Source organism: Rhamphochromis sp. 'chilingali' (genome assembly GCF_963969265.1).
Source record: "Rhamphochromis sp. 'chilingali' genome assembly, chromosome: 4".
Taxonomy (NCBI): domain Eukaryota; kingdom Metazoa; phylum Chordata; class Actinopteri; order Cichliformes; family Cichlidae; genus Rhamphochromis; species Rhamphochromis sp. 'chilingali'.
This window is the reverse complement of record NC_137948.1, coordinates 20017676-20029424: the sequence shown is the minus strand read 5'-3', so window position 1 is coordinate 20029424 and position 11749 is coordinate 20017676. Positions and strand designations below refer to the sequence as shown.

The window sequence follows — 11749 nt, the reverse complement described above, 5'->3', positions numbered from 1 at the left end:
ATTTTCATTTTGTTAAAGCCCGTATAAATGATAATCCAATGACCAAATACATAGCAGAAGGAACAGTGCAGGCAAAATAAAGAAAGGCACCAGGTAAAGTATCCACAACAAAACTGGAGAAATTAGAGCAGCGGCTTGGCGAAGCGAACACGGAAGTACAGAGGAGTAAACTCTTGCCCTGCATGAAAACTCATCATGACAACAGTCATGGCCGCCTCCTGCTCGTTTGTGTGCTGCGGAGAGGAGAAAGAAGCCGATAAAGCTGTCGTCGGTGAGTCGTCCTCATTTGTTTATTATGTAGAATTTTTCACGAGGATGATGATGATGACACATGACTCTGGGTTGGGCTTTGTAGAGTTTATATTTCTAAAGCATTTAGGTGCACACGTGGGCACTACTGTGTTGTTGTGTCCGAGGCTCTCACGTGTGTCACTCTACAATCACATCGGTCATTGAGGTTTGATCGCATTTGAGGTTTTGATTCCCGGTGTTTCTGTCTCAATCCCACAGTCCGCTTTTCCAACGGCAGCGTCCAAAATGAAGACAAGCTGGATTTCAGCATGTTTAAAAACACAGAGGAAAGTAACCCCAGGAAAAAGACCAGGCGGATACTGGTGAGGAAGATGAGGATCTATCGTGTGTCTGCACTCTCCGGGCTATGTTGCTATACTCTGTGTTCTTCCTGGTTTCTTTTATTTAGGTTGCAGAGTCAGACAGACTGTCCTATGTGGGGCAGAACTTTGGAGTGGGGTCAATGAAGTGCAATAATCTTTGCAAGTAGGTCTTTGCTGCACATTTTGGCATGTTATGGTCACCGAGGAGGAGATTGATAAGGAGGATGTTTGGCATCTTTTTAGATATTATGTGGGCGTGTTGAACAAGCAGACCATGACGATGGAGGTGCATGAAGCTCAGCTCTTCAACATGCAACCAGTTATACCAGGTAAGAGACCTATAACATATCTGTTGCTATTTCTAACTGCCCATAAAGACCAGAAGCTGTGGAAGGAATGCTTTGTGTGCCTTCTGAGAGTCACTTTTTCTGACTTTTGTCACCAGGAGAGACAACAGACAGTGCAAAACCCCAGGACACTACTCAGACCTACAGAGAAAAGGTGCATTTGCTGCTACTGTCTGTCCATTACAAGACATCTGTGCTTAATTATGTGTAATGTGAATATCTTGTTATTACCTTTAATGTTTCCCTTTCAGGTTGACTTACTGATTGAGGCCTTTGGTACCAACAAGCAGAAGAGAGCTCTGAGCTCTCGCAGGCTGAATCAGGTGGGCAGTGAAACCCTTCAGCAAGCAGTGGCAAAGGCTGCCAACACTGTGATTGGCGAGAAGGGTCTGGAAGGTAAGCTGCACAGTGGATGCCTCTCCTAGGAGAAATCTGGAAGTTGAATGTTTCTCTCTCCAGGTTTTTTTTTCTTAACCTTCCCTCTCTGCACAGCTTTGCAGCAAGAAGTGGCTGACGCAGAGTCGCAAGGAGACCTGGCTCTGCACCTTCCCCCCTGCAATGCAAACGCAGACAAACGAGAGGACGTCTATCCATTTGATGAGCGTATCTTTTATTCCTGTGCTGGAGGAGGAATGTGTTTATGGAAATAGGAAGGCAAGGAATCCATTTGAATCCCAGATATCAAGCTGGGGTACTAGCGTATGCATGTGTTTGCAGGTTTTTATCTAGAGCCGTACCAGACTTTGTTCAGGTGACCCTTAACCGAATATGTGCAGTCTTGAGCCCAGTGGAGTTTGGTGCTTTGGAGCAGGGTGGTGCCAAAATGGCAGCACTCACCCCCGAAGAGCTGAAAAAGATGAAAGATGATGGAAGGTAGAGGCAACCAAACCTTCAGAGACATTTTATTAATGTGTTCTTGCACTTGAGGTTGATCTTGTGGTTTTTATCTTTAACCTAAAGGTGCCTGAGTATTGTGAAGCATCTAGAGAATCTGCCAACTGAAAGTGAAAACCGAGACAAAACGGCACGCTGTGCTTTCTACCTCTCTCTGCTCCTCAAACTGGCTCGGGAGAGGAATGTCACCCGCAAGTGTGAGTGAATTTTGTTAGTGTTATGATGTGGAAAGTGGCATACAAACTTTCACCATTAGAGGGTTGTAGTAATTCATGTTTGCATGTACAGTTGGGCAAGAGGAAGGCTGCCCTCGCGTCATCCAGGGCAAACTGTTTAAAACGTTCACTGTGGAGACCTTCAACAATGGCAGGTATGGTGGTTAAACACATGTAGCTAGTGAAGAAAAATGTATCTGGAATTTGATTTTGTTTCACTAAATTAATAATTTCATTAGTAATTCAAAAATTTACCAAATGCTAAACCGAGACAGGGAAGCTAAATAATATATACAGTTGTAAGAAGTTTATATACACGAATCATGAGCATGAATGTCATGGTAATTTTGGGCTTTTAATGACTTCTTTGAACTGTTCTTTTCTCAGCGTGGAATGATTGTACAGCATACACCTTTAATGATTTTAAAAACCAAGAATTAGGTGCACAAGTTTCAATTTATTTAGGATTTTCTCTAATCCACACGGGGTCAAATGTATAGATACTCACTTAAATAATTTAGTAAGTGTTGTTAAAGGTTCTACAATGTATTTTAACAAAGTTAAGACCTATTAGCTTCTCGATAGTGATCGTGATTGACTACATCTTTTAGTTTCTCTTTGCAGCATAAGAAGGGATTGTTCGATAGCACCAACTGGATTGAATAATGCAAAAGTCCAAGAAACTAATTGAAGATCTAAGGAGATCTGTAGTTTCTTGGAGACCCTCGAAAGAACTACAGATTCCAACATCATCAGTTTAAACAGCTGATTTGTCATCACTTTGCCAAAAATGTCACCCTCATATGAGAGAAGGTGAGCTAGGATAGTCAGGAACAACCCAGAAACCACCATGGCTGAAGCCTGCCATGAACTGCAAACTGCTGGAACACCAGCATTACTGTCCACAGTGAAGCACCTTTTTCATTGCCATGGACTGAGAGGGTGGCAACCAACAAAGAAGCCCCAAACACACATTAAAACTGGTTTTAGCATGAATAAAGCAGGCTAACATTAAGCCTCTGGAATTGCCTTTTAAAAAACAAAAACCCAACTCAACCCTGTTTAAATTTGTTCAGTGTGCTTTAAAGCCAGGTCTATGCCAGGAAACTAACAAATTTAAGTGAACTTTACCATTTCTACCAAAAAGAGTGGTCAAATATTCAGCCAGAATTATGCCAGAAGCTTCTTGAGGGCTGCCAAAAATCTCATTAGTACAACTTGCTAAGGGACATTAACCAAATATTAGTGGGGATGTGTGTGTATATTTGAATCTGTATGCATACTTTTGACCTGTGTGGATTTCAGAAAATCCCAAATAAATTTAAACTTGTGCACCTAATTTTTGTTTAACTATAAGTTATTAAAGGTGCGTGCTTTACTATCATTTCACTCTGGAAAGGAGTTCAAATAAGTGTTTTTTGTTCTGTTTTTTGTTTTTTAAAAATCACCAAATTATTTATGGCAGACATTCATGGCCATGATGAGTTTATGTAAACATCTGACCACAAAAGTATAGTTGTTGCTGCACTGATTCTTTTCAAAAGACACACTTTCTTTACTTTTCTGTTTAGAATCCAGAACATGGTGTCGTCGTCAATGCGGGTCAAACTAGCAGCATACTGCTTAGCTCTGCTGCTGCATATGGGTAACATGACAGCTGACCTCACATTACTGCATCGTGACCTGGGAATCACTGAGGCAAGGTAAGCAGGGGAATAAAAAGGAAGCCTTTAAAAATCGTTTCTTACATTTCATACATTGTTTAAATAAAGAGTAAAATCATTAATGAAGTCAATAATGTGGACTTAACCACAGATACTACTATCCTCCTTCTTTACTCTGTAGTTTTTGTTTAAACTGTAAACTATTGTGATTCTTGTGCTCTCCTATAGGATGACTGAAGTCGCAAAGTCAATGAGACTGACCTTGGTGAAACCAGCCCGAGGCAAGGGTGATAACATTGAACTGCAAGATGACAGCAGACTGGCCGCCCTTGTTCTGCCTCTGATCAAATACGATCACTTCACTGAGAGACGGAAACGCAAAAAGATGCACTGAGGACGCGAAGGAGAACCGAGAACCGGACAGAAAGAAATGAATATCAAACAAATGGCTGCATTAAACAAGGCTTGTTTGTTAATGCTTTTGTAGACAAAGTGAACTTCAAGGCGTATGTGACACACTTACATTTAAAGATAGAAAAGAAAAAAAAAAAGACTAAAGAGCTGTAAACAAATTCTAGATGACAGAACATCTAGCAGGAACGTATAGGCACGTTTGTAGACATCACATGTTGCACACTACATATCTTCCCCTTCTCTGAGTGTGTGGACAGGATATCTGGATAACTGCCTCTCTCTTCTGTCTGCTGGTCTTTTTTTTGCTTTTGATTTATTTTTTACAAATGCAGACAAATTAAATAAGCTGTTACAAAAGCTAAACTGTCGTCAGACAATAGTGGATGGTTGTGAGATTATATTTCAGCAAATGCGAACCCTCTTCTGAAACCGAAACCTACTCAAATGTGATTGGTTGGTCGAACTTAAGTGCAGGTGGACTACAAATGGAACTATAAAGCTTAGACTACCAACAGTTTTTTTTGCATAATCATATGCAGACATCTGTTTAGTTTTCTGTGCAGCATGTTGACAGGATCTGAAATAATGAGATGTCTCAAAAGCTGAAGTGCATTAAGTTTTAAAAACCATAGAGGACATTACGCAAGAAGAGACCCGCCAACAAACAGGACAGAAAGAGACAGAATCTTAATTTTGGCTTAATTGCATAAAAGCCCTCACGCTATGAATACACCTTCCCTCGCTACAGCATCCCTTAAATAGTCAACCAAGGCACAGCTTTACTTTGACCCACTGTAAAAGCCACCATTTCTGAAGCCTTTGACTCCTGCTAGGATTTAGAAATGTGCACTTCCTAACCAGCGAGTCCCTATAAGCAAAAATAAGACTACCAAACAAGTCTGCAGTAAATGAGCTAATGATAAACTAGGCAAAGCTCTAGTCTCAAACAGATTCCAAAGAAGTATGAATGTCTTGTACTCCAGCTTCGGTTTTCAATAGCCCACGTTTTATGAGTACAGTAGCATTTTAATCGTAGAAGTACAAAAGTCTAATTTCAGATTTTCAAAATCTTCTTCCACCTTAATAAAAATGAGGGTGGATGGCTCCTTTAATGTTTCAGTTGCCGTCTCCAGCTACTTGGACAATTAACCGAACCCTTATTTTGACAGTCAGTGCCCCACGTGTATGGTTTACAGCAGTTAAGGTGCAACCCGATGCTGACCTCCTGACCCTGGCTATCATATTGGCTTGTAAGTTCTTGCCAGTATTCACAGGATGCTGCAAAACATGCTGCCGCTGTGGCAACCACTTTCCACAGTTGCGCTGATCCTGGTGGTCACGGAAATTCCAAGTCCAGAGGGATACTGGGATGAAGAGAGACCAGCAGGGGAGCTGGCCAGTGGGCGAGGAGGAGGGTTTTCCATAACCCAGGGGGGAACAGATGTACAGCTATGAAATGAAGAGAGAAAGGGTAAACAGCAATTGGGAGGTGCCCTTTAAGATTATTTTTCACCCCACCCCGATTTGTTTTTTTTTTAAACCATTTTCATCTTCAGCAGTTCCTGAGGGAAATAACCTTTAAGCTGCACACCATTTTTTATGTCACTAGCTAGCTGTCACTGACTGTTATACAATTCTGAGTAAACGGTGAATTTTTAGAGCTTTTTTTTCTCATAAAAACCTGCTTCATTCAAAAACGTTGCTATTAGAGTAAACTGTAGCAGTACATGTATGGGTCCAGCCCAGCAAAGCTAATAAATAGAGAGGGAATGTGATTAAGAAAAACAACCACTGCTCTCCACTGAGGTAATAAAACCAGTAAAAGAACTGCAGTGTGGTGGGACGCACTACCAACACGGTAAAGAACCAAGGACTAAAGCCTCTAAGGAGCCAAACCCCAAACACAGAACTCAAGTTAATAAGATGAGGCAGCAGCAACTGATTCAAGCGGTATCCTGATATTTAGATGGCCTGCCTTAGTACTTCTCCAAGTACACCATCTTCTAACCTCTGAGGTTGGGCTCTAGGTCTTGAACTGGGGGATCATTTCACATGTAAGGAAAATGTGATCACTACACCACGAAGCCACTGCTTTCCTACTAAAAGCAATGACCTCAAAAAGTTCTTTAAGTTAACCTGCAGATCTGAGTAATTTTTTACTCAGATCACTTACTATTTATTAGTAATTTATTAGACACTGCACAGACAGCAGAAGCGATAGAAAGTGACGACACTAATTCCACTGATGGTCTACTGCAGGGGTCTCCAACTCCAGGCCTCGAGGGCCGGTGTCCTGCAGGTTTTAGATGTGTCCTTGATCCAACACAGCTGATTCAAATGGCTAAATTACCTCCTCAGCTTGTGTTGAAGTTCTCCAGAGGCTGGTAATGAACTAATCATTTGATTCAGGTGTGTTGATCTAAAACCTGCAGGACACCGGCCCTTGAGGCCTGGAGTTGGAGACCCCTGGTCTACTGAATGTCTGCCAGTTTTTAATGGGCCTACTGATTACCTGTCATCATGCCTGAGAATGCTATTGTTCCGCAGCACACAGCTCTCATTGCCAGGATCCATATGTAGCAACGCTTTTCTGTTGTCACGGTGACCCTGGAACAAGATGTTGTCATGGACAACACCTTTAACTGGCCCTAGCACGGCAATCCCACAGCCTTGTGAGGGTTGGACACGATTGCGCATTACCTGAAGACAAAAAAATTATTAAAAACTCAAATGTAATAAAGTTATGGTTAATATAAAAGTAAACAGCTACAATATGCAGGTCTAATAGTAGGTTTGGAGATCTTCAGTCCATCCCACCTTGATATCGGCAGTTCCACAGACCTGGATTCCACATCCACGGTTCCCAACAACATCATTCTCCACAATCTGCCCATTACCACTGAAACTGACACCATAGCCACTGTTTTCATAGATGCCATTACCACGAAGCTCCACTCTGCAGTCTTTCTCCACCGCAACACCACCTCGACCATTTTCCAGAATGCAGTTTGTAGCAAGTCGGGTCAGCTGACTGCTTTGCAGCACGGCAATGCCAAGGCCACGGTTACAGTTTATCAGGTTAGCGAAAACATTCAGGGCCTCAGTGCTCTTCACATACAGACCAACTGCTATAGGAAGGGACAAACAGATGGAGAAATGACAAACAGTCTTTCATTCTCCCGTTCTATCGGCATTTGATGAAACAGATCAATTTAGTACCTCCATTGTAGCTCATGCAGTTGCTCTCCACCAGGGCCACGCTAATAGAGCGGCGAGCAGAGTGGCGCTCATCTTCACTGTCCAGGTCACTGTCCCAGGCAAACAGTTCACCTTCTTCATTAAAGTTCTCCTGCCCTTCACGTCCCTCTCCTTCTACACCCCTCCTGTCTGCACCGCCTCCTTCTCCAGCGATTCCTTCCTGCCCAGGCCAGTTTCCCTCCCTGACCTCAATGTTCTCTGGGTCCTTCCTGCAGAACACTGCCAGCCCATACATACAGTTATGGATGATGTAGTTGCTTAGGAGCTGTGGGAGGCTGGATGACATAACCCACACACCGCAGCCTTTGTTACCTGAAGGAGTCAGAGAAAGAGGGAACTGAAACTGTTCTGAGTCAGGGGTGTTGAAAATGAGCTATTAAACACAATGAAGCCTCTAAGAGATAAATAATACATACAAAAAACCTGGTTTCCCTCAATAAGTCCACGTCCTCTCTCTCCCACCACAACACCATCTGAGTAGCCGTAACAAATGTAGTTGTTCCGTAAGATAGGGTCGCCTCCTCTGCGGATATCCACACCGCCCCATTGGTTCTCTCGAATTACATTCTCTGGAATTAAAATTAGTTATTATCTGTGTACATTAGTGGAGAAACACAAAGAAGCCATTTGTCAATTTGTGTGTTCATCTGGATAAGACAATGGAGCAGATCCACTGACACACCTGTTATCGTTCCTCTGCCGTTCTCATTTATAGCAATCCCTGCAGCCTGGCCCTGGAAGATGTGATTCCCACTGAGAAAGAAAGAAAAAAAAGGGGGGGATAAAAGTTCCCACGGAGCAAATGATGAATAGGAGAACAGAAAAGTGGTGTCAAAAGAAAAAAAAAAAAAAAAGAAGCTAGCTCTGCTGTAGGCTTTCTACAAAAATCCAGATTTCTATCTTTTTAAACAATTCCAGTCTCAAGATAAACACGAACACAGTGAATAATATCCAAATTAATTGCTTGCAGACTCCAACCTACCTTACCACGGGATTTCCACTGAAGAGAATATATACCCCAGCTTCTTTGTTGTTGTAAATCTGATTGCTTCGAATTGAACCTTTTCCATTTCCAAGGACAACAACCCCAGAGCGCAAACCACTGTGTATTTTGTTGCACTGTGGATTAATAGTTGATAATGGATAAAAAGACTGAGGAAATTAGTTTCATCTGGAAAGCCTGAATAGATCATTTCTGGAAATCATAAATATTCATACTCTGGGTCTGTCTGTTTTATGCATCTTAAGCTCTTAAGTTGAGTAAGTTAGAAAAGTAATGAACAAAAATCTCCTCATCCATGATATCTGGGCATGCTGCTGAAAGGCTCTGGGACATGCTATCACAGGAAATTTTTTGTTTGCTTGCATCTTTAAAAAGTTGGAATCCAATCAGCAATTGTGTGGCATTTACCACAATGGTTGGGTTAGCCCCCTTTCGGATATCCAGCCCTGCCTCCCCGTTCGAGTGAATGTTGTTTTCTGCTATGAGGCCCTGAGCAGAGAGGCGCAGAAACACGCCTGACGCACGACATTCGCAGACCTCGTTTCTCAGCATTACGATCTGAAGCAGGAGAGATAGAAAAGGAAGGTGATCAAGTAGCAACTTGAATAGGACACTGATGCTAAATTACTAATGATACGAGCTACTTTAACTTGATATGTTTCCCAAATACACACAATACACAATCGCAGATGCATGCCATTTGTATGAAGCAAAGTTACTAGGAACATTATTAACTGTGGAGTTTTGGATGCAGCGCACGGCGTAGTTCAGGCTACGAAAAACATTCTCCTCCAGTCGAGCTTGTCCATAATTGGACAAATGCACACCGCCCTTCCCGTCCCTGAAGAGGCATCGTCTGAGGATGCAGCCAAGTGTCGATGCTGCCAACATGTGAGCCTCCGGGTCTCTGTCTAATTCCTGCTGTAGGGTGAGAGGGTCAGGGATCATAGAAGGGGGATCTGGGGAAGAGGAAAGTGGAAGAGAGCCATCTGGCCGGGGGTTGAGCAAATGTGATAGGCCATGATGGTCACATGGGATTTTGTACTCCAGTGTAAACTGCTTTTTGGTGTTGTTGGCCCCCCACTCGTCTCTGTTCTCCTCTCCCTCACTGCGCTCACCATCACTCCAGCCATCTTCAATCACTGTCCTCTGACATACCGCATCTACCCCTGTTCTCCTCTTCCAGTCACCTATGGTTATGCTCTCCTTTTTAACATTAGCACCTGGAGGTTGATGTCCACCAGTGGAGGCAGCCGGATGTCCTTTGGGAGAACCATTATGCTCAGATAGGCCACATGATGAGAACGTCCTAGCCAGAGCTGCCAAATGTTTACAAGCCCAGTTCCTTTCTGAGACCGGGGGACCTTCCACAGTCACTGAAGCTGTGTCACTTCCTGAGAAGTCACAGCTGTCAAATAAACTCAGGACAACTCCCAGCAAGTGTGCAGAGCTGCCCTGGGAGAAGGAGCAAAATCGAGCCTGGCAGGTTCCTGGCCCGCGGATTTGCAGCTGAGCCCCCTCAAAGTTGCAGTTATCTAGTTGGACATGTCCCCAGGATGTCTAGAGGAGAGCAAGACAGAAAGAAACAAAGAAATATAATTAGATTCTATTTTCTCTTGTGTTTATAGGAGTGTATAGACAAGGCCAATCTGACTCTGAGACTCTTAGGAAACAAGCTGCACCTTGTAGACAACCGTGGAGAACCAGGGTGGCATGAACACCAGATTACACAGCCTGGCAGTAGGGCACTGCTGTTCCATACACACTAGGAGGGCCACCTCGCCCAGTCGGCCTAACCCAACCAGCTCCACCGGTACTTTCAGCGCTACCTCAGCCTGCTCCTCATACACCCCTGGATGGAGCACCACTCGGTCGTAAGGCCCCACCACCCCAAGGGCTCCGCGCAGGGTCTCAAACTCACATCCCGGCCCCACGTGCCAAACCCTGCGATCTTTCCGACGACGGAAGAAGAGAAGGCAGGCGGAGGACTGGAGCTCTGGACCATTTTGAGTCCAGGTGCGGGTGGCAAGGGCATGTTGTTTCAGGGCCTCTCTCCACGAAGGGGGCTCCAGATGAGGTTGACTAGGCCAGTTGGGATGTCGGCACTCAGGGCAGCCCAGGCAGAGCTGTCTCCAGCGGGTGTTATCCAGAGAGAGGATGAGCTCTCGCCAGGCACGGCACACCTGGCAGCAGCGGCCCAGGTCAGGGAGAGGGAGATAGGCTAAGATAACCCTCCACAGCTCCACGGGGAGGCTGCCCACCTCCATGGCAGCAGAGACGCCGGCTGGTTAGCACCGCGATGGGAGGGATACCTGGAGACAGACACACGTGCACACGCACGCGCATTTCAAGGCAACAGGAAGCGCAAACCGTTACACAACAATATTACCCAACAGGATATTCAACTGCGTTTCGTTTTTAATATTCGCACATCAACACCAAATGGCGCCACGACCAGCGTTAATTTTAGCCGAAAAACAAAATACAGCGAAAACTAGATATGAATTATGTAATCTCACTGTTCATTTTGCGTAGCGGTAAACGATATCTCCACTAAGGGCCTGTAATATTGCCCTGAAAGTTTGCTACAGTTAAACGCGGTTAGCTAGCGGCGTAACTAACGCTAGCCCAAACGTCCTTACCTTTTACCAGTTTGCCATAGTCAACACATGTCGGCTCGACGTTTAGACAAGCCATCTATCCGGCGTTGCATGCCTGCGACACTGACTTTGTCCTCGCATCCTCCGGAGTTCACAGCTATCATAATTACTGCAGATGTACCATCGAAATAAATGGAGTTCAGACGATTGCTTACAGTTTACAGCAAGAAACCCAAGATCCCCATCTTCCGCTTCCCAAAAGTGGGCGTTTACTTCAGCTCCCCCTTGGTGCATCCAAGGGGAAGCTGAAGTATAGGGAAGAACGTTAACTAGTTAGACCCCAAATTCAGAGCCGGGCCAAGGTTTTATGGTGCCTTAAGTGGAATTTAATTTGGTGCCCCCCCCCGCTAATCCCACCTCAGCACCCCAATATTAACTATATATTATCAATTAAAAAAATCCTTTGTGCATTCTTCATTTACCAAAACTATTATCATTACTTTCTAGTGCACTGGAGAGAAATAACAACAAAAAAAAAAAAAAAAACCCAGCAACCTGACAGTGTATTTTTTTTTAAACATACTAACTGTTTTAATTGTTGTTGAAATGTGCAAAATGACAGAACAATCATAAGGAATTTAACATAGGCCTAAATATGATTATTTGTTATGCAACGATGCAAGTTTTAAAACAGAACAAATTAAACAGAAAGCTAGCAGTAGGTTACCAACCATAATGCC

At 43.8% G+C, this 11749-nt stretch overlaps 2 protein-coding genes across 2 annotated transcripts; one reads left to right on the top strand and one right to left on the bottom strand.

Annotated features, from left to right (window-relative positions):
• Window positions 1-56: 56 nt before the first annotated feature.
• polr1e (RNA polymerase I subunit E) lies at window positions 57-4511 on the top strand. Its single transcript, XM_080879710.1, has 12 exons — window positions 57-271; window positions 511-614; window positions 701-777; window positions 858-943; window positions 1060-1115; window positions 1213-1357; window positions 1454-1564; window positions 1738-1834; window positions 1922-2052; window positions 2144-2225; window positions 3642-3773; window positions 3963-4511. The coding sequence occupies exons 1-12, from the start codon at window positions 196-198 to the stop codon at window positions 4126-4128; spliced, it is 1263 nt and encodes a 420-aa protein (XP_080735836.1). The 5' UTR covers window positions 57-195; the 3' UTR covers window positions 4129-4511.
• Window positions 4512-4663: 152 nt separating this feature from the next.
• fbxo10 (F-box protein 10) lies at window positions 4664-11284 on the bottom strand. The gene is made up of 11 exons (XM_080879706.1): window positions 11052-11284; window positions 10092-10721; window positions 9145-9969; window positions 8818-8967; window positions 8389-8525; window positions 8089-8159; window positions 7823-7975; window positions 7368-7718; window positions 6966-7276; window positions 6661-6848; window positions 4664-5597 (listed from the first exon to the last, which is right to left on the bottom strand). Exons 2-11 carry the CDS (start codon window positions 10674-10676, stop codon window positions 5417-5419), a joined length of 2952 nt encoding a protein of 983 aa, XP_080735832.1. The 5' UTR covers window positions 10677-10721; window positions 11052-11284; the 3' UTR covers window positions 4664-5416.
• Between the last annotated feature and the right edge of the window lie 465 nt (window positions 11285-11749).

Bases quoted from the DNA above. Each gene is read 5' to 3' on its own strand.
- polr1e (XM_080879710.1), top strand. From the start codon at position 196: ATGACAACAGTCATGGCCGCCTCCTGCTCGTTTGTGTGCTGCGGAGAG. The intron at 272-510 runs GTGAGTCGTCCT...TCAATCCCACAG, and splicing joins AGCCGATAAAGCTGTCGTCG to TCCGCTTTTCCAACGGCAGC. The intron at 615-700 runs GTGAGGAAGATG...TCTTTTATTTAG, and splicing joins AAAAGACCAGGCGGATACTG to GTTGCAGAGTCAGACAGACT.
- fbxo10 (XM_080879706.1), bottom strand. From the start codon at position 10,676: ATGGAGGTGGGCAGCCTCCCCGTGGAGCTGTGGAGGGTTATCTTAGCC. The intron at 9,970-10,091 runs GTGCAGCTTGTT...GCTCTCCTCTAG, and splicing joins TCTCCACGGTTGTCTACAAG to ACATCCTGGGGACATGTCCA. The intron at 6,849-6,965 runs GTGGGATGGACT...TTTTGTCTTCAG, and splicing joins GTGGAACTGCCGATATCAAG to GTAATGCGCAATCGTGTCCA.